General features: G+C 48.0%; 1 protein-coding gene across 1 annotated transcript in view; it reads left to right on the forward strand.

Moving 5' to 3' along the window:
• LOC108538916 (SH3 domain-containing RING finger protein 3) overlaps positions 1-23,934 on the forward strand; it is a 138,782-nt gene that overhangs the window by 56,918 nt on the left and 57,930 nt on the right. The window contains exons 5-6 of the mRNA XM_017887244.1: positions 9,512-9,682; positions 13,915-14,168. Coding sequence (XP_017742733.1) covers positions 9,512-9,682; positions 13,915-14,168 — 425 coding nt within the window. The remainder of the gene's footprint in view (positions 1-9,511; positions 9,683-13,914; positions 14,169-23,934) is intronic.

Here is a 23,934-nt window from a genome sequence, read left to right on the forward strand (position 1 = left end):
TAGAGCCACTACCTGATGTGAAGAACCAGAGGAGGCAGGGAGAGCGCATAGGGCTACCCTGCAGGAGCCATCCGAGATGTCCCGTCATCACCTACAGCAATGGAGGAGGTGGAGGAGGAGGAAGAAACAGGCATCAGACAGACATGCCTGGGTCTGGCTTAATCTGCGTGCCTGCAATCCGAGAGCAATGTAACTCTTGGCACAGAGCCTTGGTCTGGGACTGCATGTCAGCTTGCATTCAGAGAAGGAAACTTCCACAGTCGATGGGTGCAGTTCATCACCTGAAGGGAAAACCAGGTACCCTGTGAGGTGTGTGACCACCCAGATGGCACCTGAGGGGCCTGGGAGTCCTATCCAGGAGCCCAGAGGAAGACTTAGGGAGAGGAAGGGGTTGGCCTGCAACAGGGAAAGGGAAGCCCAGGGGAATGGTGGCCAGCGGTTTTCATCCTCCCCTGCTAGGGTACAGACCAGGTCCCTGGATCTGGTGGTTGACATTGGTCACGTGAGACGTGCTCTCTGTCATGGCAGGGATGACCTCGCAGGCCTTGATGTGATCAGGAGTGACTGCCTCATGACCCCACTGCCATTTGTGCGTGTGGTCAAAAGGCCACTGAACCAGCCTCAATAACAACAGTCCCCACATTCTAGGACACAGGAAAAGGACTGCTGACCAAGCCATGCCAACACAAGACAGGGGCACCTTCCATTGCAAATTCAGAGAACAGGCTGGTGCCGCACTCAGCCTGCAATGGACTGGATCAGCGTGAGTTCAAGACAACAGGACTCGGTAAAATAAGTCCCTGCCAGGCTTGCAATGAAGGCCTGGAGCAGCAAAATCACTGGGTACTACTCCCAAGAGGTGTCTTAGAGGCCAGCCATCCAGCCTCCTCTGACAGTGCCCAGCCTTGTGGTCAGCCTGGCCCCATGGTCAGCCCTTCCAGGCATTGGCGGCACCGACCTCAGGATATTACAGACAGATGCGACCAAGAATATGAGAATGAGCCTGAGAACCACCGGAGGGGTGAGTGCTCTTCATCCCCACCCCTGCTGCCTGCACCTCTAGAGAGAGGGCAGAGCTGGGACCCCAAGCAGGTGGGGAAGTGGAGGAGATGCAAGTGGGAAGAGCAGATAATTTTATTGAGAGAGTCTCTGGATGACATAGAGCCTGGCGGGCAAAGGTCAGAATGTCTGAGGCCACTGCAGGGCCGGTTGCGGTGGAAGGAAGGACATGCAGACCCAGGTGGTAGCAGCACATCCCCAGTGATACCAGCATTGTCTAGGTTGGGTTTCCTGGAGGCAGACCCTGAGATGGGGAGGTTTGTGGGGAGTGCTCTCAGGACACACCTGAGCTGTGGCTGAAGGGAAGCCTCGCTGATCCTCAGGGCTCTGGAGCCAAGACAGCCCTGCGGAGTTTCCCCGTTGGAAGTGAGCCAGTGCTGGCTTCAGGCTGCCCTTTGAAGAGGTAGTCATGGGTGATGATGCACCCTGAGGGAAATTCCCAGCACAGCCACCACAGTGAGTGATCAGCCACTCATTGCCCTTCAGACGACCGAGGCTGGGCATCCCTGGGCCCTGTCCAGTGGTGGGGCTTCAGCCTCAGAATGCGTCTGAAACACAGGCAAACCTCATTTCATTGCACTTCATTTTGTTGTGCCTCACAGATACTACATTTTTTTTTTTTTTTTTTTTTACAAATGTAAGCTTTGGGGCCACCCAGCATCCACAAAGTCTAGTGGTGCCATTTTTCCAACAGCATGTGCTCACTTCGAGGCTCTGTGTCCCATTTTGCTAATTCTCATAATATTTAAGACTTTTTCATTATATCTTTATGGTGACGTGATCAGTGATTTTTGGTGTTACTGTTGGAATTGTTTGGGGCACCATGGACCATGCCCGTATAAGACAGCGAACTTGCTCAATAAGTGATGTGTGTGTTCTGACGGCTGCACGGACCCACCATTCCCCCATCTCTCTTTCTCTCCTCAGGCCTACCTTTTCCCTGAGATACAACGACATTGAAATCAGGCCATTTAGTAACCCTACATGACCTCTAAGTGGTCAAACAAAAGCTGGAGTTGAACATCTCTCACTTTCGGTCAAAAGTTACAAATGATTAAGCTTGGCGAGGAAGTCATGTCAAAAGCTGAGATAGGCTGAAACTTGTGCCAAACAGTTATCTAAGTTGTCAATGAAAAGAGAAGTTGTTGAAGGAAGTTAAAAGTGGTACTCCAGGGAACACATGAATTTTAAGAAAGTGAAACAGCCTGATACGGAGAATGTTTGAGTGACCTGGATAGATCAGACCAACTGCAACATTCCCTTGAGTCAAAGCCTAATCCAGAGCAAGCCCTAACTCTCTTCAACTCCATGAACGCTGAGAGAGGTGAGGAAGCTAAAGGAAAAAAGTTTGAAGCTAGCAGAGGTTGGTTCATGAGGTTTAAAGAAAGAAACCATCTCTGTAACATAAAAGTACAAGGTAAAGCAGCAAGTGCTAGTGGAAAAGCTGAAGCAAGTTATCCAGAAGATGTAGCTAAAATCACTGATGAAGGTGGCCACACTAAACAACAGATTTTCAGTGTGGACAAAATAGCTGTGTATTGGACAATGATGCCATCTAGGACTTTCATAGCTAGAGAGGAGACACCAAGGCCTGGCTTCAAAGCTTTAAAGGACAGGCTGACTCTCTTTTTAGGGGCTAATGCAGCTGGTGACTTTAAGTGAAGCCAGTGTTCATTTACCATTCCGAGAACCCTAGGGCTCTTAAGAATTATGCTAAATCTACTCTGCCTGTGCTCTGTAAATGGGACAACCAAGCCTGGATGATAGCGCACGTGTTTACAGCATGGTTTCCTGAATATTTTAAGTCCATTGTCAAGACCTACTGCTCAGAAAAAAGATTCCTTGTAAAATATTACTGCTCATTGACAGTGTACTTGGTTATCCGAGAGCTCTGATGGAGATGTACAAGGAGATGAATGTTGTTTTCGTGCCTGCTGACACAGCATTCATTCCTCAGCTCATGCATCAAGGAATAGTTTAGATTGTCAAGTGTTCTTATTTAAAAAGTACATTTATTTTTTTTTTTTTTTTTTTTTTTTTTTTGAGATGGAGTTTCACTCTTGTCCAGGCTGGAGTGCAGTGGCATGATCTCAGCTCACTGCAACCTCCGCCTCCTAGGTTCAAGCCATTCTCCTGCCTCAGCCTTCCAAGTAGCTGGAATTACACACGTGTGCCACCACGCCTGGCTAATTTTTGTATTTTTTTTTTTACTAGAGACAGGTTTTCGCCATGTTGGCTAGGCTGGTCTCTTAACTCCTGGCCTCAAGTGATCCACCTGCCTTGGCCTCCCAAAGTGCTGGGATTACAATCGTGAGCCAGTGTGCCCGGCCAAGAAGTACTTTTCATAGGCTATAGCTACCATAGATGGTGATTTCTCTCATGGATCTGGGCAAAGTAAATTGAAAACCTTTTGGAAAAGATTCACCATTCTAGGGCCATTATGAACATTTGTGATTCATGGGGAGGTCAAAATATCAACATTAACAGAAATTTTGAAGAAGGTTCTTCCAATCCTCGTGGATGACTTTGAGTGGTTGGTTCAAGACTTCAGCGGAGGAGGTCACTGCAGATGTGGAGAAACAGCAAGAGAACTAGAATTAGAAATTGAACCTGAAGACGTGACTGAATTGCTGCAATCTCATGAGAAAACCTGAACAGAGGAGGAGTTGCTCCTTATGGATGGGCAAGAAAGTGGTTTCTTGAGATAAAATCTACTCCTGGTGAAAATGGTGGGAACATCATTGAAATGACAACAAAGGGTTTAGAATAGCTCGTAAACAGTTGATAAAGCAGTAGCAGGGTTTAAGAGGATTGACTCCAATTTTGAAAGAAATTCTACTGTGGGTAAAATGCTGTCAAACAGCATCAAATGCTATAGAGAAATCTATCATGAAAGGAAGAGTCAATGTAGCAAACCTCATGGCTGTCTTATTTTAAGAAATTGCCACAGCCACCCCTGCCTTCAGCCACCACCATCCTGATTAGTCAGCAGCTATTCACATCAAGACAAGACCCTCCACCAGCAAATAAATTATAAGTCCCTGAAGGCTCAGATGATCATTAACAAGGCTGGAGTGCAGTGGCTTGATCTCAGCTCGCTGGAACCTCCGCCTCCTGGGTTCAAGCGATTCTCCACCCCCAGCCTCCCTGGTAGCTGGGATTGCAGGTACTCACCACAACACTAGGCTTATTTTCATCTTTTTAGTAGAGACAGGGTTTCACCATTTTGGCCTGGCTAGTCTCAAACTCGTGACCTCAGGTGAACCACCTGCCTCAGGCTACCAAAGTGCTGGGATTACAGGCGTGAGTCACCGTGCTGGACAAATAAAATGTTTTTTTGTTATTGTTATTGTTGTTGTTGTTGTTGTTTTGAGACAGAGTCTTGCTCTGTCACCCAGGCTGGAGTGCAGTGGCACAATCTCAGCACTCTGCAAGCTCCGCCTCCCGGGTTCACGCCATTCTCCTGTCTCAGCCTCCCAAGTAGCTGGGACTACAGGCGCTCTCCACCATGCCTGGCTAAGTTTTTGTATTTTTAGTAGAGACGGGGTTTCACTGTGTTAGCCAGGATGGCCTTGATCTCCTGACCTCGTGATCTGCCCACCTTTGCCTCCCAAAGTGCTGGGATTACAGGCATGAGCCACCGCACCCAGCCAAATAAAATATTTCTTAATTCTGGTATTTACATTTTTTTAGGCATAATGCTATCGCATACCTAATAGACTACTGTATAGTATAAACATACTACTATACAGTAGCCTATTGTATACAAATAGGTGTCCCGCACCCTTCTCTGAGCATCTGTACTCATCCTCGCCCTGCCTGTAGTTCCTGGTCGCCTCTGAGCTCCTCAGCCTGCTTCAGCCCTTCCACAGGACTTACCCAGCCCTCCCCAGCCCCCTGGCCTCCAGTGCTGCCCCTGACAGCACTCCTGCTGTGGGTCTTCCCTGCAGAGTGGGTGCTGCACCTGGATGGAAGAGGTGAGGAGGAAGCACATACCCCCCTAACTGGAGCCAGCATAGCCCTGGGAGAAGCGCAGAAGTGGGACTTCTGGTAGGAGAACTGGGAATTGTTTACTTATTTTAGAAGAAGCATGAGCAAGCCACCATCTAGAGGAGAAAGGGGATGAAATTAGTGAAGGCACTAAAATACTTCGGTTTACTCTGATTAGAGCAGAAGAGAAATCTGCAGACAATTAGCAGCAAGTGAAGATCTTGCTATAGAAATAAGGAAGTGGTAGGGGTAAGTGAAGGCTGTGCTGTTAGTTTCAACAGGCTGCACGTGAAAGCAGACACATGCCATGCCCAGCTGGGTCAGCCGAGTCGGCCCAGCCGCCAGCCTATCCTGTCTGTGCACCATCCCGGGTGCAGTGAGCCCCTAGCCCCATGCCTGACTGCACACCATGCCTGGAGGAGGCTGTACTTGTCCTCAGCAACCTGCCCTCAAGAGGTGCTTTTTCTAATTGGCATGAAAGCCCTATATATGCTACCAGGCAGCGGTGAGGAAGGCTTTCTGATCCTAAAATCCCATGATTGCCTTAAATAAGTGCTTGAAGTATCAACCTGTGAGAATCTGCAGAGGTGATGGCTGAGCATGCAGGGTGGCCGTGGCTGGTCTCGGGTGTTATGGAGATGCCCTGAGCACTCCGCAGGGCCTGTGTTGAGCTGCCAAGGTGTTTTGAAGCAAATGGAAGGTGAGAGTCGGGCCCGGGAGCTAGGATGATGTGAGCCCTGCTACCTACAGGTGCCACCTGGTTCTCCCTGCCATGCCAGGCCCAGGTACATGTGTCTATGAGGACTGGCTCGCCACTGAGTGCAGGGGACGCTGTCCAGCTCAGCCAGGAGACTCTGAACTGGCAGTCCTGACAGGACACAATTCACAGACGTTGGTGGGAAACAGGGTAACAGGCGATGCCACTGTGGCTGCAGGGGGCAGCAACAGAGACCCTGAGAGGTGGGAGGGAGGCAGGTTGGGAAGGGCCGGTCTCAACACAAATTGCTCTTCAGTGTGGTCCTTCCAAGGCCTCCTCTTGAGTACCTCAGGGAGGACAGCAGATGTAGGTGACCCCCACCTGGGCCAGGGCCCACTCAACATGAGCCGCATGCCAGAAAACAGACCCAGCACATCCATCTGCTTTTGGCGTACCCTACGAGGTGCCCAGAGGAAAAAAAGTAGGCCAAGAAGAGATTTTCCAAAGTGAAGCCAGACTTATTTACATTCCGCTTCCCCCCAGCAACCTGCACCTAGAGGCCGATCTTTAAACAGAGACCAGAGTGAAGGATTACTCATCGACAGAACAAACTTAAAATAAGACAAAGAGGCCAAGTGCACTAGTGCCCTGGTGCACGTCAGGGCAGCATCTCCCTACGGCTGGGCCACACCAGGCCTGTGCTTGGAGCGAGGGGACCTGCATACCCCCTTAAGGACCCCAGCCTCCCCGAGCCACACCTTGGTGCGACTGCCGCTCTCACCTTGCCCAAGCCCTGCCGCAGCTGTGCCCCAGGCCGCATTGACAGCTCCAGCAGCCCAGCCCTGGCCCTAACCCTAAACATGCGTGACCATGGACAGAAGCTCCATCCCCTCGAACTTTTGTGTCCGCAGCCGTGAAACCTCTGCAAGAAGGCCACAGACAGCCCTGGGGAGGAAGCATGTTGCACAGGGCCTCCTGAGCAGAGATAGCCCTGCTAGAGGTTCCATGCTCCCAGGCCACCGAGCTCCATGCTATGCAGGAGCAGTGGTCTGGAGGGAGAAGTAGCCCAGCCCCAGTCGGCGTATAGCCACAGCCAATCCATGGAATAAGGCCTCCACGGAGCACAGGCCACTGAGCCCCCAGCTGTGTACCTTGCCTACCAGGCCAGCCCAGGAGCAGGAGGGAGAGGAGTCCATAAGCTGTGGTCAGCAGCTTGGGTGTGTTCTGAGCCTGCCTTGGCAGCTGATGAACCCCCCACTCCAGAGCAAAGGCAGCCCTGGACCCCAGAACCAACTAAAAGGAACTGTTGGTGCAGCCTGAGTCGCATACCACCCGCCCCTGGCCAGGAGCCAGCCCGGCTGCACATTCTGCGTGTGGCCACTGAAGCAAACTGTTCTGACACCATAAAGCAACAGATGAGGCTAACTTAAGCAGGATTTACATTCAACTGTATTTCTTTGAGAGCAGGCACATCACTTTGTGCATCACTGTTACTGATTCATAAGCCTTCCACGGATCCAAGCCGTCTCTGCACTCTTCCTCTCCTCGTCTGCCTTCGTTTGCCTCAGCCCAGGCTGTGTGGAAGCCACCCTCCCCTCTGCTCCCCTTCTCTTTCCTCCTCTCCCCTCTCCTTCTCTTTCCTCCTCTCCCCTCCCCTTCTCTTTCCTCCTCTCCCCTCCCCTTCTCTTTCCTCCTCTATCCTCTCCCCATCCTCTCCCATCCCCTTCCCATCTCCTCCTCCTTCCTCCCCCTCCTCCTACCTCCCCCTTACTCCATCTCTCTCATCCCCTCTCCTTCTCCATCCCTCCCCATTCTCCTCTCCTCCCCTCCAGCTTCTCTGCACAGTACATAGGCACATGTTGGCTGCAGTTGTTTGTCATTTTCACTGGACTTTTCCCTTAGTGTATTTCCTCTATGGTGATCAGAACAGAATCACACCCTGGGTTCTCTCCATTTGTCACCTGGACATAGCATTGGAACTGTGAACACGGTTGGGGGGCGGGTAGAGTTCCTCTCCTGATGGCTTTGTGTGTCCTCCTGAAGCCCAGAGTTGTCCTAACGTCACTGTCAGTGTTCACCATTTCAAACAGGGAAAGAAACAAAGATGCCAGCCATAGTTGAAGCCCACAGGATGTCCCTAGGGGGAGGGCATGAGGGACACCTGTAAACAAAGGAAATAGCCAAGGTCATTGAATGAGGGCAGAGGGCCTTGCTATGTAGGATTAGGATGTTCGAAAAGGGTGGCAGATTTCATGTTAAGGCCAAGAAACTTTTAATCTCTACAAGGTTCTCATGCTGTTCCAGAATATTCCACACTGGTCCTCCCTTTTTCCTGCTTGAGCCCTCGTGAGCTGCATTCTGTTTCTGTTTTCACTGTAGAAGTTTCCTCCAGCATCAGGAGGGTGCAGTTTGGGGTCTGTGAGCTTCCCTCACATCCCCAGAGACATACTGTGTCCACAAGCCACTGGAGAGGGTCAATATCCCCACCCGGCAGCCTGCACTGGTGTGAGATCCACCAGATGACTCTTCATTAACATTCATCTTTGGTCTCTTATTGAACTGAGGCCTCCACCAGCTTCTGTGGCTGAATCTTGTGAGCAAATAAAAATAATCTGATCGGTTCTCTCCATCCGTTCAAAACCAACCTTCCCCAAATCCCAAAAGTAGCAGAGCACTTTTGTAAGTATTATCCAGTCCTTATAAGGAAAAGATAGAGGGTATAGTTAAGTATTTTATGAGAGTAGCTTGGCCCATGGGCTGAGTTGGAGGCACAGCATCTAAACCCTAAGCTAGGATTTTCACCACTAAATTTAATCTTTTCTTGTTTGCAAATAAGACTTAAAATTAAGGGCGGGGTAATCCCAGCATTTTGGGGAGGCTGAAATGGGAGGATTGCTTGAGACTAGGAGCTCAAGACCAGTCTGGGCAACATAGGGGGACCCCATCTTTACAAAAAATAAAAAACTTAGCCAGCACGGTGGCACACACCTGTGGTCCCAGCTACTTGGGAGGCTGAGGAGGGAGGATCACTGCAGCCCAGGCGGTTGAGGCTGCAGTGAGCTATGTTTGCACCACTGCACTCCAGCCTAGGTGACAGGGTGAGATGCTGTCTCAAAAAAAAAAAAGGTCAAATAATTAATCATGGCACAATTACTGCAAGAAAGTGTGCAACCACAGTTTTCTAACTTAACCACCTTTCCCTTAAAAAGGGCCTCTGAGGTCTCTTCCAGCTCTGGTTGATTGGATAAGCCAGGCAGGAAAACCAGTCCAGGTTAGATTAAGTGAGGAAAACCCAGCCCAAGACTAGCTTAGCTCATCCTCAGTTTTCCCTAAGGTTTCTCTTGCTCAGAGCATCCGACTTTAGACAGTGTGAAGAAGAGGAAACCACGGGAAAGTCCAAAGACCTGGCCCTGGGATGCAGTTCAGAGGTCCTCGAGGGCTTTGGGGTCAATGTGCCTTACTGAGCTGCCTTCCCATCTTGTTAGATGGACAGGTGGAATCCTCCTAAGGCTGTGGGTGACAGGCACACCCCTCCCCTGCAGGCAGCTCCCTGCAGGCCCCCTCCCTCCCCTGCCTCGTGGTTCGTTGTGAGGAGTGAGCTGGGGAGGGTGTGTGGGGCCTCTGTAAACTGCAGAGCCCCCATAGACACTAGTGGGTCTTTTTAGGTTGGGTTCCTCCAAAGATAACCTCCCCCTAGGAACGCCGGCCAGTCCCCTGTTCCCCAGGAGGGCTCCCACTGACACTGGCCCCATGCTTTGCCCGCAGGTACCTGGCGCTCTATGCCTACAAGCCCCAGAAGAGTGACGAGCTGGAGCTGCACAAGGGAGAGATGTACCGGGTCCTCGAGAAGTGTCAGGATGGCTGGTTCAAGGGGGCATCCCTGAGGACCGGGGTCTCTGGGGTGTTCCCCGGAAACTACGTGACACCCGTTTCCAGGTAAGGGCATGGTGGTGGCAGCCTGGGCAAGGAGAGGGCAAGGACCTACATGCCTTACCGCTGTTGTTACTGATGGAGGTTACTCTGTGAGCCGGGCCCAGAAGGCAGCAAGGCCTCCAGTGCCCAGGGTTCAGCCCCCGCTGGCGTCCCCAGGCCCGCATTTCACCTTCTGAGCTGCGTTTGCACTCAACTCCTTGGCTGTCCTCAGCAGACATTGGCCACCCAGGGGAGAAGAACGGGAACAGGAGGAGCAGGGACAGGAAAGTCACCAGAGTGGGGTCTCAAGTGTGAGTGTGTGTTAATTGAAGACAGTGTGTGCCGACGATAGGTCATACAGTGCGTATTCAGTGTGTATGCGTGTGCAGAGTGTGTGCACGCTTCTGTGTGCTTGTGTGTATGGTATTTGTACATGTGTGCAGTGTATATGCAGTGCGTGCCTGTGCGTATGCATACTGTAAGCACAATGTGTGTGCACGTGTGCATAATGTAGGTACAACATGTGTGTACGCAGTATGTATGCTTGTGTGTGCAGTATGTATGCTTGTGTGTCATCACATATAGATGTGTGATATGTAAAACACTATATACAAATATGCAAAGGAAAAATGATATATTCCCAAAGGTTAATAATTGTTGAGTGGTCGCATCGTGGTAATAGGTTTTTTTTCTTTGTGTTGTCAGTGTTTAATAAGTTCTTTGTTCTACTACTTTTATAAAATAGAATACGTAATTTTAGAGTCACTGAGGAGACAAGGGGGTTGTCTGGGAATTTTTCACTGAGATGAGGGTCCACAGCTTGGTGATATCAGTCAGCCTCACTGGGCGTGGCCCTGTGTTGACACTGCAGCACACACACACAAGTGAAAGACGTGGCCTTGGGTTTCTCCTGTCTTTGGAACAGGGCTACAGTGGAAACAATTAAATAACCTGTAGACCCTGCATTGATTGCTGGGCTGATTCCTACTTGCAGAGTGTTCTCGGGACACATGTGTTGTTGATATGAGCAGCTCTAGTTCCCAAGGCAATTTTCAGCCAGGGCCTCTCTCGAGGTGCCCAGAAAGGGCCTAGGGATTGATGGAGTTGCCCAAAGGCTGACAGGTCTGCAGGCACAGGGCTAAAGGGGCAGTTAGAAATCCTTTGCTCAGGTGATGCTCAGCCGGGAAAAGCTTGAGAAGCAAACTGCAGAGGGACCTCAGGAAATGCACCCCCCCCAACCCCAGCCACCTGGTCAGCGGGGTGGCTGCTTAGGGGGTGAGCTGCCCACAGCCTTCTGGGGCTTCATCAGTGGTGTGGGTTGACTTGCCCAGCGTGTGTAGCCCCGAAGGTCTCTGGTCTGGATTTCCCACGCCAGTAGCTATGGGTTGGCTCTCTCAGCCTGCAACCGGCCTGTGCTTGAAGCCCTTGGCCTGGAGTTGGGCTCACTTGTCGTGTCATCAGATAGCCCTTCCAGGAAAGCACAGGTCACCCCTCTAGATTAGGGGACTCCCTGACCAGCTGGCGCCCTCCAGGAAGGCGCAGCCTGAGATGGCAGGTGTCCACACCTCCGGGCTCACCCGCCTTGCTGGGGGCATCACTCTGTCACACGCCCTACTCTTGTATGAGGAGGCAAGTTCTTCCTCCACGCAGCAGGTTACAGCAGCAGCTTCTGAGGGAGGCCATCGGCTTCCCAGTTTCCAGTTTCTCTCCTCTGATTCTTCCTTTATCGTTACCTGAGAACTGCCACAGACCTTCAGAGATGTAAAGCCTGCGGTTTAAGTCCGGCTTCCTTGCGTGGCACTGGGGCCCTCCACCGCCTGGCCGGGCAACTCCTGACATGCGTCAGTCAGTGTCACCATGGGGAGCTCTCTTAGGTGGCCCTCACCCCCACAATACTGGAATGCCTTCCACCCTCTTCCTGCTTCTGAATTAAATCACTGAATATCCTTCAAGAGCTGGGTCCTAAGCCCACTTGCTATATGAAGCCTTGCCTGGAGGCCTTCATCCTTGCCTGTGCCATAGTCGGGATGGACAGCTCTGCCCACCATGTCATCCCAAGCGGCCCACTGACAAGTTCTGCCTGTTACGGTCATCTACAGGCATGCAGGATCCCCCCTCACAGGCCAGCCCCTGGGCCACAGTAGCCATCTCTAGCTTTGTTTCCCTGGCTTCTTGCATACCATGTTCATATACGAGGTGCTCAATAAATGCAGATCAAATCAATAAATGAAATCTAGTTGTTCTGATCAAAATGTCTCCTCAAGAACTGTCTTCTCCTGCTGCCAGGGAGTTTGTTATGGGAAGATCCTCCAGCTCCTGACACTGGAGCTCTTAGGGGGGCCCGGGCCCCTCCCTCCACCTCTGCTGTGCACCTCATGGTTGCTCACTCTCCTCAAGCCCTGTTGGTGTGTGTTTTCTAAAGAATGGCAGAGCCAGGAATAAACATTAAGCAAAAGTCACTCCAAATCTAGCCCCGGTAACTGCAGTGTTGGGAGGTCATTGAGTGTCCTCTGTGGTTCCTTAGAGAAGGAACCGCCCCCGGGTCGGCTGCCCCCCCGGTCAGTATGTTAGAGGCCGTGGGTCCCTCACTGCAATCCATAGCTCAGCACAAAACAGCAAATCTGGCCTTGGTCTTTATCCCTGGAAGTGGAAGACAGCTGTCCCCCTCCAAGGCTGTGCCCCCAGGACTTATACTTTCTTGATCCCTACTGGGTTCAGGACAGTTGCCAAAGCCACCCAGCAGAAGGCGATGCCTTATCTGGCAGTGATTGGAGGGTGGGTGAAGGCCTACCCCTTCCTGCATAGACCTGGATCCACCAGCTGTGCTTGCCTCCATCATGCTGGGAGGCCCTGGAGTGCTGGTGGGCTCTCGGGGCTGCGAGTATAGTGCTCAGAGTTAAGCATTCTGAGTTCATTTAAAAACCCGGTGCAGGAGCAGGTGTGTGGCTCTTCCCGTGACGGCACGCACTAAGGAAGTAGGACTAGCCAAGGGTATCTGTGCCATCCTGCCATGAGGGCAGAGGGAGAGGGTTTTCTGCTGTCATGAGAGGCAGAGGTGTGTCTGTGTCTGTTGTGTTCAGACTTGTCAATATCACCTTGCAAATTAGTGACTCATTTGTGAGCCCACTTTATTTAGTTTTTAAAAATGATTTCCTCAGGGGAAAGTGAGCTCAATGGATAGCAAATGGGATTTTTAAATTCATGGTTTTGGCTGACCTGCTAACAAGCTTGATTGCTGGGGTGAAGTTCAGCACAGCTCTGAGAGCTGGGGAAGGAGGATACCACCCAGGTTCCTTAGCAGGTGAGTCCTTTTCCAAGAGGCCCCTCTCCTCTCAGCTGCTGTGCAGAAGCCCTCACTCTGTGTTGCCGGGAGCTTCGCTGCTAGAGGTCATGCCCAGTGGTACCAGCCACAGGGAGATGGCTGGACCAGGCCCAGGAGACAGGGGGCAGGCAGCCTGTTCTCCCACCTGTGGCTTTTGGTATGTCTTGGAATAAGATCCTGAAGGGACGGAAACAGGAATTTACCCAGCTCTTGGACAAATGGAAGACATTTAAGTCCGCTGAAACAATCCACAGAAGCTTCCAAGCCCCTAACTCTGCCATCTTTCACATCACTACCTCCAGGACATAGGTTAAGTACAAATACACAGAGGGAAGCGTGAAAAACCTAATTTCCAGAGTGGCTGTGTTCCTCTTGTGTGAGCTGATTTCATCTGGAAAGTTCAGAGTGAAAGGCCATCTATTTCTGGTATGGAACTGCAAGCTCTCAGACATTCAGAAGGATGTCGTGCTGTGTGTACCCTTTCCCAGCAGCCAGCAGGTGTGAGGTGGCAGTCGTGCCCAGAGGGGGCCAGCATCTTTGCATCCTTTCCCCAACGTGCTGGATGCGTCAAGGCCTTGCGGGACATGACTGAGTCATCTGTTCTTTCTGGGTGTATCTGGAGACACACAGCTGTTTGTAAGAACAAACTAAGGCAGTAGCTGTGGTATAAAAGATTTGATTCGGTTCATTCCTCTGTTTCTCAGGGTGGCGTTGCTATTTGTTAAATATTTCACACTGACAGTTTGCACCCTGTGAAGTTCTTGTAAAGGGGGCCCTTCTGCCAGTGATGAACACTGTTTTAGGACTTTGTCCCCAGAAGAGTTGGCCTTCATCTCTCAGAGCCAGCAGGTCAGAGCGAGGCTCTGCCAGAGGCCCACGTGGCGCCATTACCTCTGAGCCTCTCATCAGAATTCCTTCTGCTTTCTCTCCACAGGGTGCCTGCAGGAGGGGCAGGGCCACCCCGGAATAATGTGGTCGGAGGGTCTCCACTGGCCAAAGGGATAACCACAACCATGCACCCAGGCAGTGGGAGTCTGAGCAGCCTGGCCACTGCCACCAGGCCTGCCCTGCCCATCACCACTCCCCAGGCCCACGTCCAGCACCCCACAGCCTCGCCCCCAACAGGCAGCTGTCTGCGGCACTCAGCCCAGCCAGTGGCCAGCCAAGCCCGGAGCACCATTTCAACAGGTACGTTCCCAGACTCACAGGGGCCTCACCCTGCAGGGCATCAACAGTGGGGTTTCCTGGGACATGCTTGTGAGACACATCTTGGCCCAAGGCTCCAGCAGTGGCATGTGCGACTGGTGGTATTTGCTTGTCATGCTCGTGAACGTCTGATCTCTGGAAAGTTCACTTGCCTTATCATGTTACCCATCCTGGCAGCTGAAGTTAATTTACAAATATTTACACATTTCATCGTGGCAAGAGGGCCTCATGGGCTAATAAGATTAACACCGGCACTTTCAGATGCCTCCCCCGTGAATGACTGCGAGCCAGCCACATGGGTCTTCCATCTGCCGCCCTGCAGGGCTTCCCAGCTAGGCAGCGTCTCACAGGACAGGGCTGGGGTACACTCAGGTCCAGACTCTTCCCTTTCTGAAGTGCTCTGAGGCAGGAGGAATGACAGCTGTTCATCCTTCGCCTTCATGGCAGCTGGAGAAACTTAAAGGAAAACCAGTTTGGCCCCGGGATGTTGTGAGATGAAAAGAAATTATGGGGTGGACCTTAAGGGCATAAAGAAGGTAAGCACATCTTGGTTGGTGGCTAGTGTTGAGCTAATAAGAACAGCTGATGCTGGATTCGCAGGCTGATTTGGGAGCCCGTGCCACGGCATCTTCCACCACGGTGGAGCCAGTGACGCTGGCATGATGCCAAGTACCCTGGGACAGGAGCACATAACCCAGAATATCTCTTCCCACCCCAACTCTGTCCTCTCAGAAATCATCTCTTTTTCTCAAAGTGAGGCTTAAAGGGCAAAAATAATGTAAATTCATGGAAGCAATAAAATGTACTATTTCTTAAACCAACCAACACAATGACCCATTAGAAGTGTCCAGAAAGAAGCAGCTTCTCAAGTATGGAAAGAGGAGACAACACTTAGCACAGCAGAGGCCATATTTCCTTCTCTGGCTTAGCTGATGGGACAAGGGGTAAATGTCTGTCATCCACTTGCCCACCCAAGTGGGTGCAGGGTGGACTTCAGGTACCCAGTGCCCAGCATCATCACTGGGTTCAGGTGGACTTTGGGTGCCTGGTGTCTGGCACCATCAGTGGGTGCAGGTGGGCTTCAGGTGCCCAGTGCTGGTGGTGTACCCTCAAGCAGTGGGTAATTTAGCACTAGGAAAGATTCATGGGTGGTCTGAGCACTACCCTGGTGTCAGAGCCTTCAAGACCTACTCTGCCATCGCAGAGATTCTGTAAGTCTCTACTAGTATCTTTTTTACTTAAATTAACGAAGAATGATTCTTTGTTTTCGCAACCCTGGCTCCAGGGCCCTGGGAAAGAATCTGCAGCAATATTACTGGGTGCCCAAGCGCACCTTGCAACCTGTGACCTTCTGATCAGCCATCCTTCAGCATGGGTTACGTGGATCTGTGTTTTCTGGTAGCCTCTAGCTGGGGATACAGTCATTGCAGTTGGCAAGTGATCTGGTGATCTGAAGTCGTGCTCCCTGACTGGTCAGAGGCAGCCAATATGCTTATCTGTTTGGCCCCTGGAGCACCCAGGCAGGACCAGGGGAGCAAAAGTCCCAGGCCAGGTCCCTTCTGGTTTTAAACATCTCATCCAATCAGCCCGGCGTGCTGTACAAATGTTTCCACATGCACCAGCACTAGAAAGGGTGAGTGGCCTTACTCATCATGGTGAGTCAGCATCCCGGTGCAGTGACCCTGAGTTGTCTGCCCAGAATAGCCGGTATAATGGTCTTTCCACACCAAGCCTTGCTAGAAACGTTCCCATTTCAAAGAAGAAATGGAGCCCTGCCAGTCACTTCTCCCTCTGTGGAATAACAAGCAGTATCAAAAGAAATTGGCAAGGCTGTGGGGCCGTGCAACATTGTGTCTCAGTCCTCCATCACCATAGTAACCACAAGGGTGCCATGAGCATTCTCTTCCATCAGTTTAATGTTACACACGGGGAGAGCTAGGCACGGGATGGTTAAACGGCTCCCCCATGCATCCCAGCCCAGCACTTGTCCCCACACTATTGCTGTCACAGCCAGGTTAAAGAATGGCTCCTGCCGAGCCATATCAGTAAATTAAATGCCACTGAGTTCCCGCGGCATTTTCCACTTCATTCTGCATTTAGAGAGAGAAAAAACACTGTTGACAGTCCAAGTAATGGATTGTTCCCCACAGTAATTGCCCATTTCAGCAGACCCCAACCCTGGCAGGTGGGAGGCATTTCATCAATGTTCTCATCTCGAGCCAAAGTCAGGCAGTTTGACAAAGGCTTAATTGCATTGGCCATAGCTTCCAATATGATTTGTTCTACTTGATTAATGTAACTCCTTTCCCAAGGGCAGAGCACCCCCTGTAAAGTGCCAGTGTTCCTTGCACACTCCTGTCTGCTTAGCAGGAGCAAGAGCCCAGCAGAGCCATGAATTCATCAGCAAAGAAGCACTGAGAAGAAGCTAGATCCAGGCAAGGTACCCTGCAGGGGTCTGGAAACAGAGGAGAACCAGACAAGCCCCATTTCCACCCCAGTTAGAGAGAATGACTAGAAAACAAAGTTCTGTGGTGGGTTTGGTAAAGCACAGCAAAGGAGGCCTGCTTAGGTATTAGGAGAGTGTGGAGGAGGGAATTCATTCCAACTGGGGAGGAAAATAGGAGGAGGATTAGGGGTAAGGCATATGGAAAGTTTTCAAGAGGAGGTGATAATGCCTTGAATCTTAAAGGACAAATAGGAAGTGTCTGAGACAAAACAGAAAGGAGATTCTGAGCAGAGGAACTAGCATGAACAACGGCCTGGCAATGATGAAGAGCATAACTCTTTGTTTTGGGAAACTTTATTTAGCTGTGACATAACTAAAGCAAAGGTATGGAAGAAGGAGAAGTCCAGTGTGTAGATGACAGTTCCCTGCAGAGGCACACTGTCCTTTCAATCTGAAAGGTGGGTAGAGCTCAGCATGCAGCAGTAAGAGAGTGTGGGAAGCACTCAGGAAGAGGAAGCATGGGGAGCTCCTGGCCTGCCAAAGCCAGGGGCCCCTGGACGCTGGAATATGGATAGGGTGCAGGAGCAAAGAAAGACCCGCAGTGAATCTGAAAAGCTAAGGAGGACAGAGCATGGAGGTTCTTCTAGACAACGTCAGGAATGTAGATGTTTATCTTAAGGGCAGTGGGGCACATTAAAGGGTGTTGAATAATAGACATAGTCATATTTTTGTGTTTGAAAGATTGAGCTAGACTTCTGCTTATAGCCAATCTGAAGTGATGAGGACGGGAGTTACCCTCCCACATGAAACAAATTTAAAAAGCCAAGTATATAAAACAACAGTTTTTGAGACACCAGACAACCAAGGACTGATTCACAAGAGACGTTGCAGGCAGTGGCAAAGGGAAGCAGGTAACCAGGTGGGGGAGCCCCACAGGCTCTCTGCAGTGAGGACCTGGAGATTAGAATCTGTGTGACAGAGAGGTCTGGAGTTTCCAGGGCAGTGATTGGAGAGGAGGGAGCAGCACAGAGAGGCTGCAGAGCATGCCCTCAGATCTTCAGCCGACAACTAATCTGCATATGAACATGAGAAACGTACCCAAAGCCAGGAAAAGAATCAAAGAAAGAAAGGATTAGTGCTCACAGTGCCCAGAATACACACCAGCTGGAAATAGTGCCTGTTCCCACCAGCCAGACTGGAAAAATTGCGGAAATTACCGAGCATTGAGTAATCTACACAGGACCTTGCCTCTGTAGTGGGGAATCTTCTCTTCAGACTGAGCACTGTTCCATTTTCACCCAACAGAGCTCAAAAGCAACACTCAAGAGTCAAGCTATTTCTGATTAATTTAACTTTGTCCCAGAACAAAGCTTAAGAATATTTATAGGAATACAGAAAAAAAAAAAAAAAAAAAATTCCAGCTCTCAACAAAGTAAAAATCACAATGTCTGATGTTCAATAAAAAATTATGAGGCATGCAAAGCAGCAGGAAAATATGACTTATAATGAAGGGATCCGTCAGTCAATCAAAAGTGACCCCAAATTGACATAGATGTTGCAAAGACATTTAAAAATGATATTACAGTTGCCTTTCACTTACTCAGAAAGTTAAGTAGAGACATAAGACACCCAAATCAAACTTAAGAAGTAAAAACTACAGTATGTGAGATCAAGAATATACTAGATGGAATTAATGGCAAATTAAACATTGCTGAAGAAAAAGTATTAGTAAACTTGAAGACATAATAATAGAAACCGTGGAAAGTGAAACACAGAGATAAAAGACAATTTTGAAAAATGCACAGAATCGGTGAGCAATGGGACAACTTTAAGTGGCCTAATATATGTGTAATTGGAGTCTCCAATGTAGAGGAGAGAGGTAGGACAGAAAAATGATTTGAAGAAATAATGACCAAAATTGTTCCAAATTTGATGAAAACCACAAACACAGTTCAAAGACAGTTGGTGAGCACTAAGCACAAGAAACATGAAGAAAATTATAACAAAGCAAATCACAACCAAATTGTTCAAAATCTCTGACAAAACACTGAAAACAGCTGCAGGAAAAAAGATACATTACATGAAATAGAAAAAAAGATAAAGATAAGGATGATGTCAAGAACAGTTCAAGTGAGACGACAGTAGAATAACCAAAAAAAGTACTGAAAGTAATATACCTGTCAATCTACTCCAAGCAAAAATATCTTTCAAAAAAAGCAAAATAAATAATTATTCAGAAATAGTAGAACTACAAAATTTTGTCACTAATAAATCCACACTATTAGAAATGTAAAAATAAAATTATTTAGAAAGAAGGCAAATGATACCAGATAAAAATGAAGATCTATACAAAGGAATGAAAAGCACTGGAAATGGTAACTACGCAGATAAATGTATGAGATGTTTTCTTATTATTTGAATATCTTTAAAATATAATTGACTGTTTAAACAAAAGTCAAAACAATCTAGTTTGGGATTTAAAACTCAAAAGTAAAATGTACAATAAACAAAAACAAAGTTTGGGAAGGGAGAAGTAGAAGTTTGGTATACTACTGTAAGAATCTTTATGTTATAAAATCATTTGTAAATAACTATAATAAAGTAAAGATGTAAGCAGTCACTAAATATGAAACAAAGAGTTACAGCAAATAAGCTAAAAGGGAATAAAAAGGAATCATGAAAACATCCTATCAATCCAAAAGAAAGCATTAACAGAAGGGAAAAGAAACAATGAATACATGGGTCAAAGAAAAAACATATAGTAGGATGGTAGGTTTAAACCTAAATCATGTAAGTAATCACACTAAATGTAAATGGTCTAAATAACCCTAAATATAATGCAGAGATTGTCACATATTACTAAAAAGAAACAAAAAACCAATGGTATGCTGTGAATAGGAAACATACTTTAATACTTCAAGTCTAAAGACATAAATAAGCTAAAAGTGAAGGGATGGAACAAGTTACACACATTATTCATGGTAGTTACATTCTATAAAGTTATCATGAACACTGAATTTGTGAATACTTAACTATTGTTTCTAGGTGAAATTGTGTGTGGCATGCGTGCATGGGTGTGTACACATATCTCACATAAATTATCATCTTGTTCTAGTAGATTCTATTTTATTTATTTGACAAAAGAGAAAATGAGGTTCAGAAGGATTAAGTGGCTGACCTGCGGCTGCTCTATTAACAGGTGCCAGAGCTGGGATTCAAATACTGTCCAACTGGCCTCAGAGCCAAAACTTCCTGCACTGTACTGTGTTGCCACCTATCGGATCTATCCTCCTGTCATCTCTGTGTGACGCTGAAACAAAAAGGCAGAATGTCGCCTTGTTCAACCTCAGCTGGGAATATGGGTGTCAGGCAACTCAAATTTTTTGCCATTCCATGAATGTCTGAAATAGACATTCTGTGAAAGCACCACAGACAATGACTTGGGGGTTACAAATCATTTTTCACTAGTAGAAGAATTTGCAAATACAGAATCTGCCAATAATGAGAATAGATTATACCACGCTAATATTAATCAAAAGAAAGCTGGAGTGGTTCTCTTAATCAGAGCAGAATTTATAGCAATTATATTATTAGAGATAAAAAGGCAATTTCATAACAATAAAGGGATCAATTCATTAAAAGGACATAACAGTTCTAAATATTTATACACCAAGTAACAGAACCTCAAAATACATAAGCAATTATGGATAAAGGTACAAGGAGAAGTAAACAAATCTACAATTATAGTCAAAGACTTTCATCTCTCTCTCTCAATATTTGATAGAACAGTTAGACATAAAATGGTAAAAATTTAAAACATTAGAACAACAGTATAATTAACTTGACTTAGTTGACATTTGTGGAACATTCTACCCAACAACAGCAAAATGCACCTTCTTTTCAAGTGCACACGGAACGTTTACTGAGATAGATTATATACTGGGCCATGATATTTTTAAGTTTCAGCACATTTAAAGGGATTCAAGTCATGGAAACTACATTCCCTGACCACAGTGGCATTGAATTAGAAATCAGTAATACAAATAATAACATATTTGATATGCTCAAATATTTGAAAACTAAATAACATACTTCAAAATAACCCATATATTAAAGAACAAATCAAAAAGGGTATTATAATAAAGCATTTTGAGCTGAATGAAATGAAAAAGAACAGTGAATGTGGGAGGGCTAACACTGATTTAGAGACTTCTTATAAAACTACTGTAATTAAGTTTATGTGATTTTGTTGTAAAGATGTTTGTTTTAATATTTAAAAGTCAACTCTATGGTCTATGTAAAATGGAGCATACAATAGCCAAGTGCTGAAGCACTGGCCTACTGGCTGTAGGATAAAAAGCAGGCCTTGTTGGCTGACTTTCAACTCCTGCAGGAGAATATGGACAGGAAGCCCCTGTGAGAATCAGGGGACCAGAGCCAGGTGTGCCAGTTCTAACAGCTCCATCATTTTCCAGGGGATGGGCCATACTAAGCCTCCACCTGGGGTGTGAAAGAGAGAAGAGAGAGCCCAAACCCTGGTCATGGTGCTGAAGATGGCTCTGGCCTGAGGACTAGGACTAGTTCAGCACCCTGCCTGCAGGACCAGAACTCCCAGAAGCCCATTAAACCTAGTTCTGAGGGAGGATCCCAGAGGCCAAGCAGCACTAACAACAGAACTGCCAGACCCAGAAAGGTAGACAAAAAGCTGCAAGCTCAGGGTGAGCTGGCACACTAAGATTTCAAAGCACAAAAGGGAAACTCACATATAAGTTAGTCAATAACTCAAGAGATGGGAGGAAAATACGGGAGAAATCTGAGAGCATCTTTGCAATCAGTATGTTTAAGATCTAAGGAATAACATACACAAAAAAATAAAGAAAAACAGGAAGCTATGAAAAAATAGGTGGATGGCTATGAATCAGAAACAACTGGATGTGAAAAAGAACCAATTTGAAATTTTGGAGAGGAAAAATATATATTTAAATACAAAACCTCTGTAGGTAGCATAAACTGTAGACACAGGTGAAAGTGGAATTAGTGAAATTGGAAAACCATACAAAGGAATTTATCTGGAATACAGAGCAGAGACGAAAAATATGAAAGAGATGTATAAACATGGAGGATAGATTGAGGAGCTCCAAACTACTTCTAACAGGATTTTCATAACTAGAAAACAGAAGAGGTGGGACAGAGAGAAGATTTAAAGAAGTAGTCACTGAGAATTCTCCAAAATTGAAGAGGGGCTCAGGTTCTCACACAGAAAGCACAAAGAGTGCTGAGTAGGAAAAATAACCAAAAATCCAAGTCTAAACATGCTGAACTTAAACTTCAAGCATCAAAGGATAAGGAAAATACTATAAAAGCTGCCAGAGGGCAGATACAGATTACTTACATAGAAATGAATAAAAATACAAGAAAGAGCCAGTGTACATACTATTTCAAAAATATTAAATGTAAAGAAAAATGGGAAAAGGAGGTATTAGCTAAAAGAGGACAAGGTATAGAAGGAATATTATTTATTAAATGGGAGAGACAACTGGTTAATAAATTATGGGGGAAAGCTAATAAAGAGGCTAAATATAGGAGAGAAGGGATGAGCCAGAGAAGGTATCAAAGATGTGGGTGAAGGCATTGACCTGGTGGGACCCAGAGTCCTTGTGACTGGAAGGGAGGGGTGTGGGGAAGTGGAGAGGGGGGTTGGCCTGGAGTTGTGGGAGTTCCATTTCATCCCTGAAGTGGGAAGCGATACCCCTGAAAATAAGGAAAGGACAAAGCTGGCGATGCAGTAGGTCATTTATTCATTCCCCTATCATTTATAAAGCACCTACAGATACTAGGGACATACAGTGAACTGAGTGAGGACTCAGTCCTTGGGGCAGCTGTAGTGGGACTGAAACACGCCAAAGGTTTAAAGAGGAGAGGAAAGGGAAAAGCAGGGACTGTGGTTGGTGCTTTCCTAAACAGCCTTCATCTGTCAGCCTGACTTCAAAGACGGTGTGGGCTACTTTGGCATCACTAACGAGTAGTCCCAGCCAGCTCGGGGTGGGGGCACCCGGGGCGAGTGAAAATAAGGGTAAATCCTACCAGAGATGAGCACACTCTTCACCAGCCAATGTCGTGACCTGAGCTGTGCCTTGCTTTCTCACACTACAGTTTTTCTTCTCCAGTGGTTCCATTCTGTGAAATCGGAAGTGACGTGGCTGGGATTCTTTTTTCTCAGAGACTCACTCTTTTATTCAAAAAATGTACAGAGCACCTTCTACATGCCAGGCACCATTGCGGGGGTTATCGTGAATTAAGCAGCCATGTCCCCACCTCGTGGAGCTCCACTGCAGTGGGGACAGGCAATGAACAATCAGCCTCCAGTGAACATGTAAATTACACAACTGTGAGGAGCTAAGCACCTTGCGGGCAAAGGAAAGCTGGAGCTAGAGCAGGAGCAGGGGAGGCTGAGGCTGCAGGGGGCAGGCGGCACCGTGAAGGCAGTAGGCAGGTCTCTAGAAGGTGGTATCTGAGCCTTCCAGGCTCCTGAGGGTCCCGCCTTGCAGCTCTGAGGGAGGTGAGGTCTGTGGGCAGGGGTGCTGGCACTGTGCCTCTGAAGTGACCAGGAGCCAGTCGTACTGGCAGTGGCCAGGAGGCCAGTGTGGCTGAGGGGAGAGTATTAGGAGGTGAGGTTGGAGGTTGCTGGAACACACTGTCTCTCTTCTTTGGTGCCTGGATGAGCAAAGTAGTGTGGCAGGCAAGGGGAAGCCGGCCAGGAGGTAGAGGCCAGCCACGCACAGCCCAGGGGCACAGACCCTGGTGCAGTCCCAAGGCCAAGGGCCACAGCGCTTCCCTGGCGGGCTGTCACCCCATTCCAGGGACTCTGGGCCGGGAGAAGGGGAGTCAGCTGAGGGGAGAGATGAATAAATCTCGAGGAGCAGCCTCCGAGTCAGGGTTTCTAGGGTGATTAAATGACCTGAGGCCCCTGGATCTGCGTGATTGCCTGACCTGCTCTCCTTGTAAATATGGAGCTGTGTTGGGTGAGGATCAAATATTTCAAGTTTCCAACCCAGCTGAAGCCCTGAATATTAAAAAAAAAAAAAAAAAAAAAAGAAAGAAAAGAAAGAAAAAAAAAAAAAGGAAAAAAAAAACACGCATAAATCAGCCTTTCTGTATTTCATCTCGTAGAAACAGCAGGCTGCCCAAGTCCCGGAGAATCCGGGATCACATAATTAGATCTCACCAGCGCTTCACACACGGCTGTGTCAGAAGAAGGCCCGACTCCCAGATGGAGAGCTTTGTGTGTCTCGCAGTGCTACT

Source organism: Rhinopithecus bieti, unplaced genomic scaffold (assembly GCF_001698545.2).
Source record: "Rhinopithecus bieti isolate Rb0 unplaced genomic scaffold, ASM169854v2 scaffold_15133, whole genome shotgun sequence".
Lineage (NCBI taxonomy): Eukaryota > Metazoa > Chordata > Mammalia > Primates > Cercopithecidae > Rhinopithecus > Rhinopithecus bieti.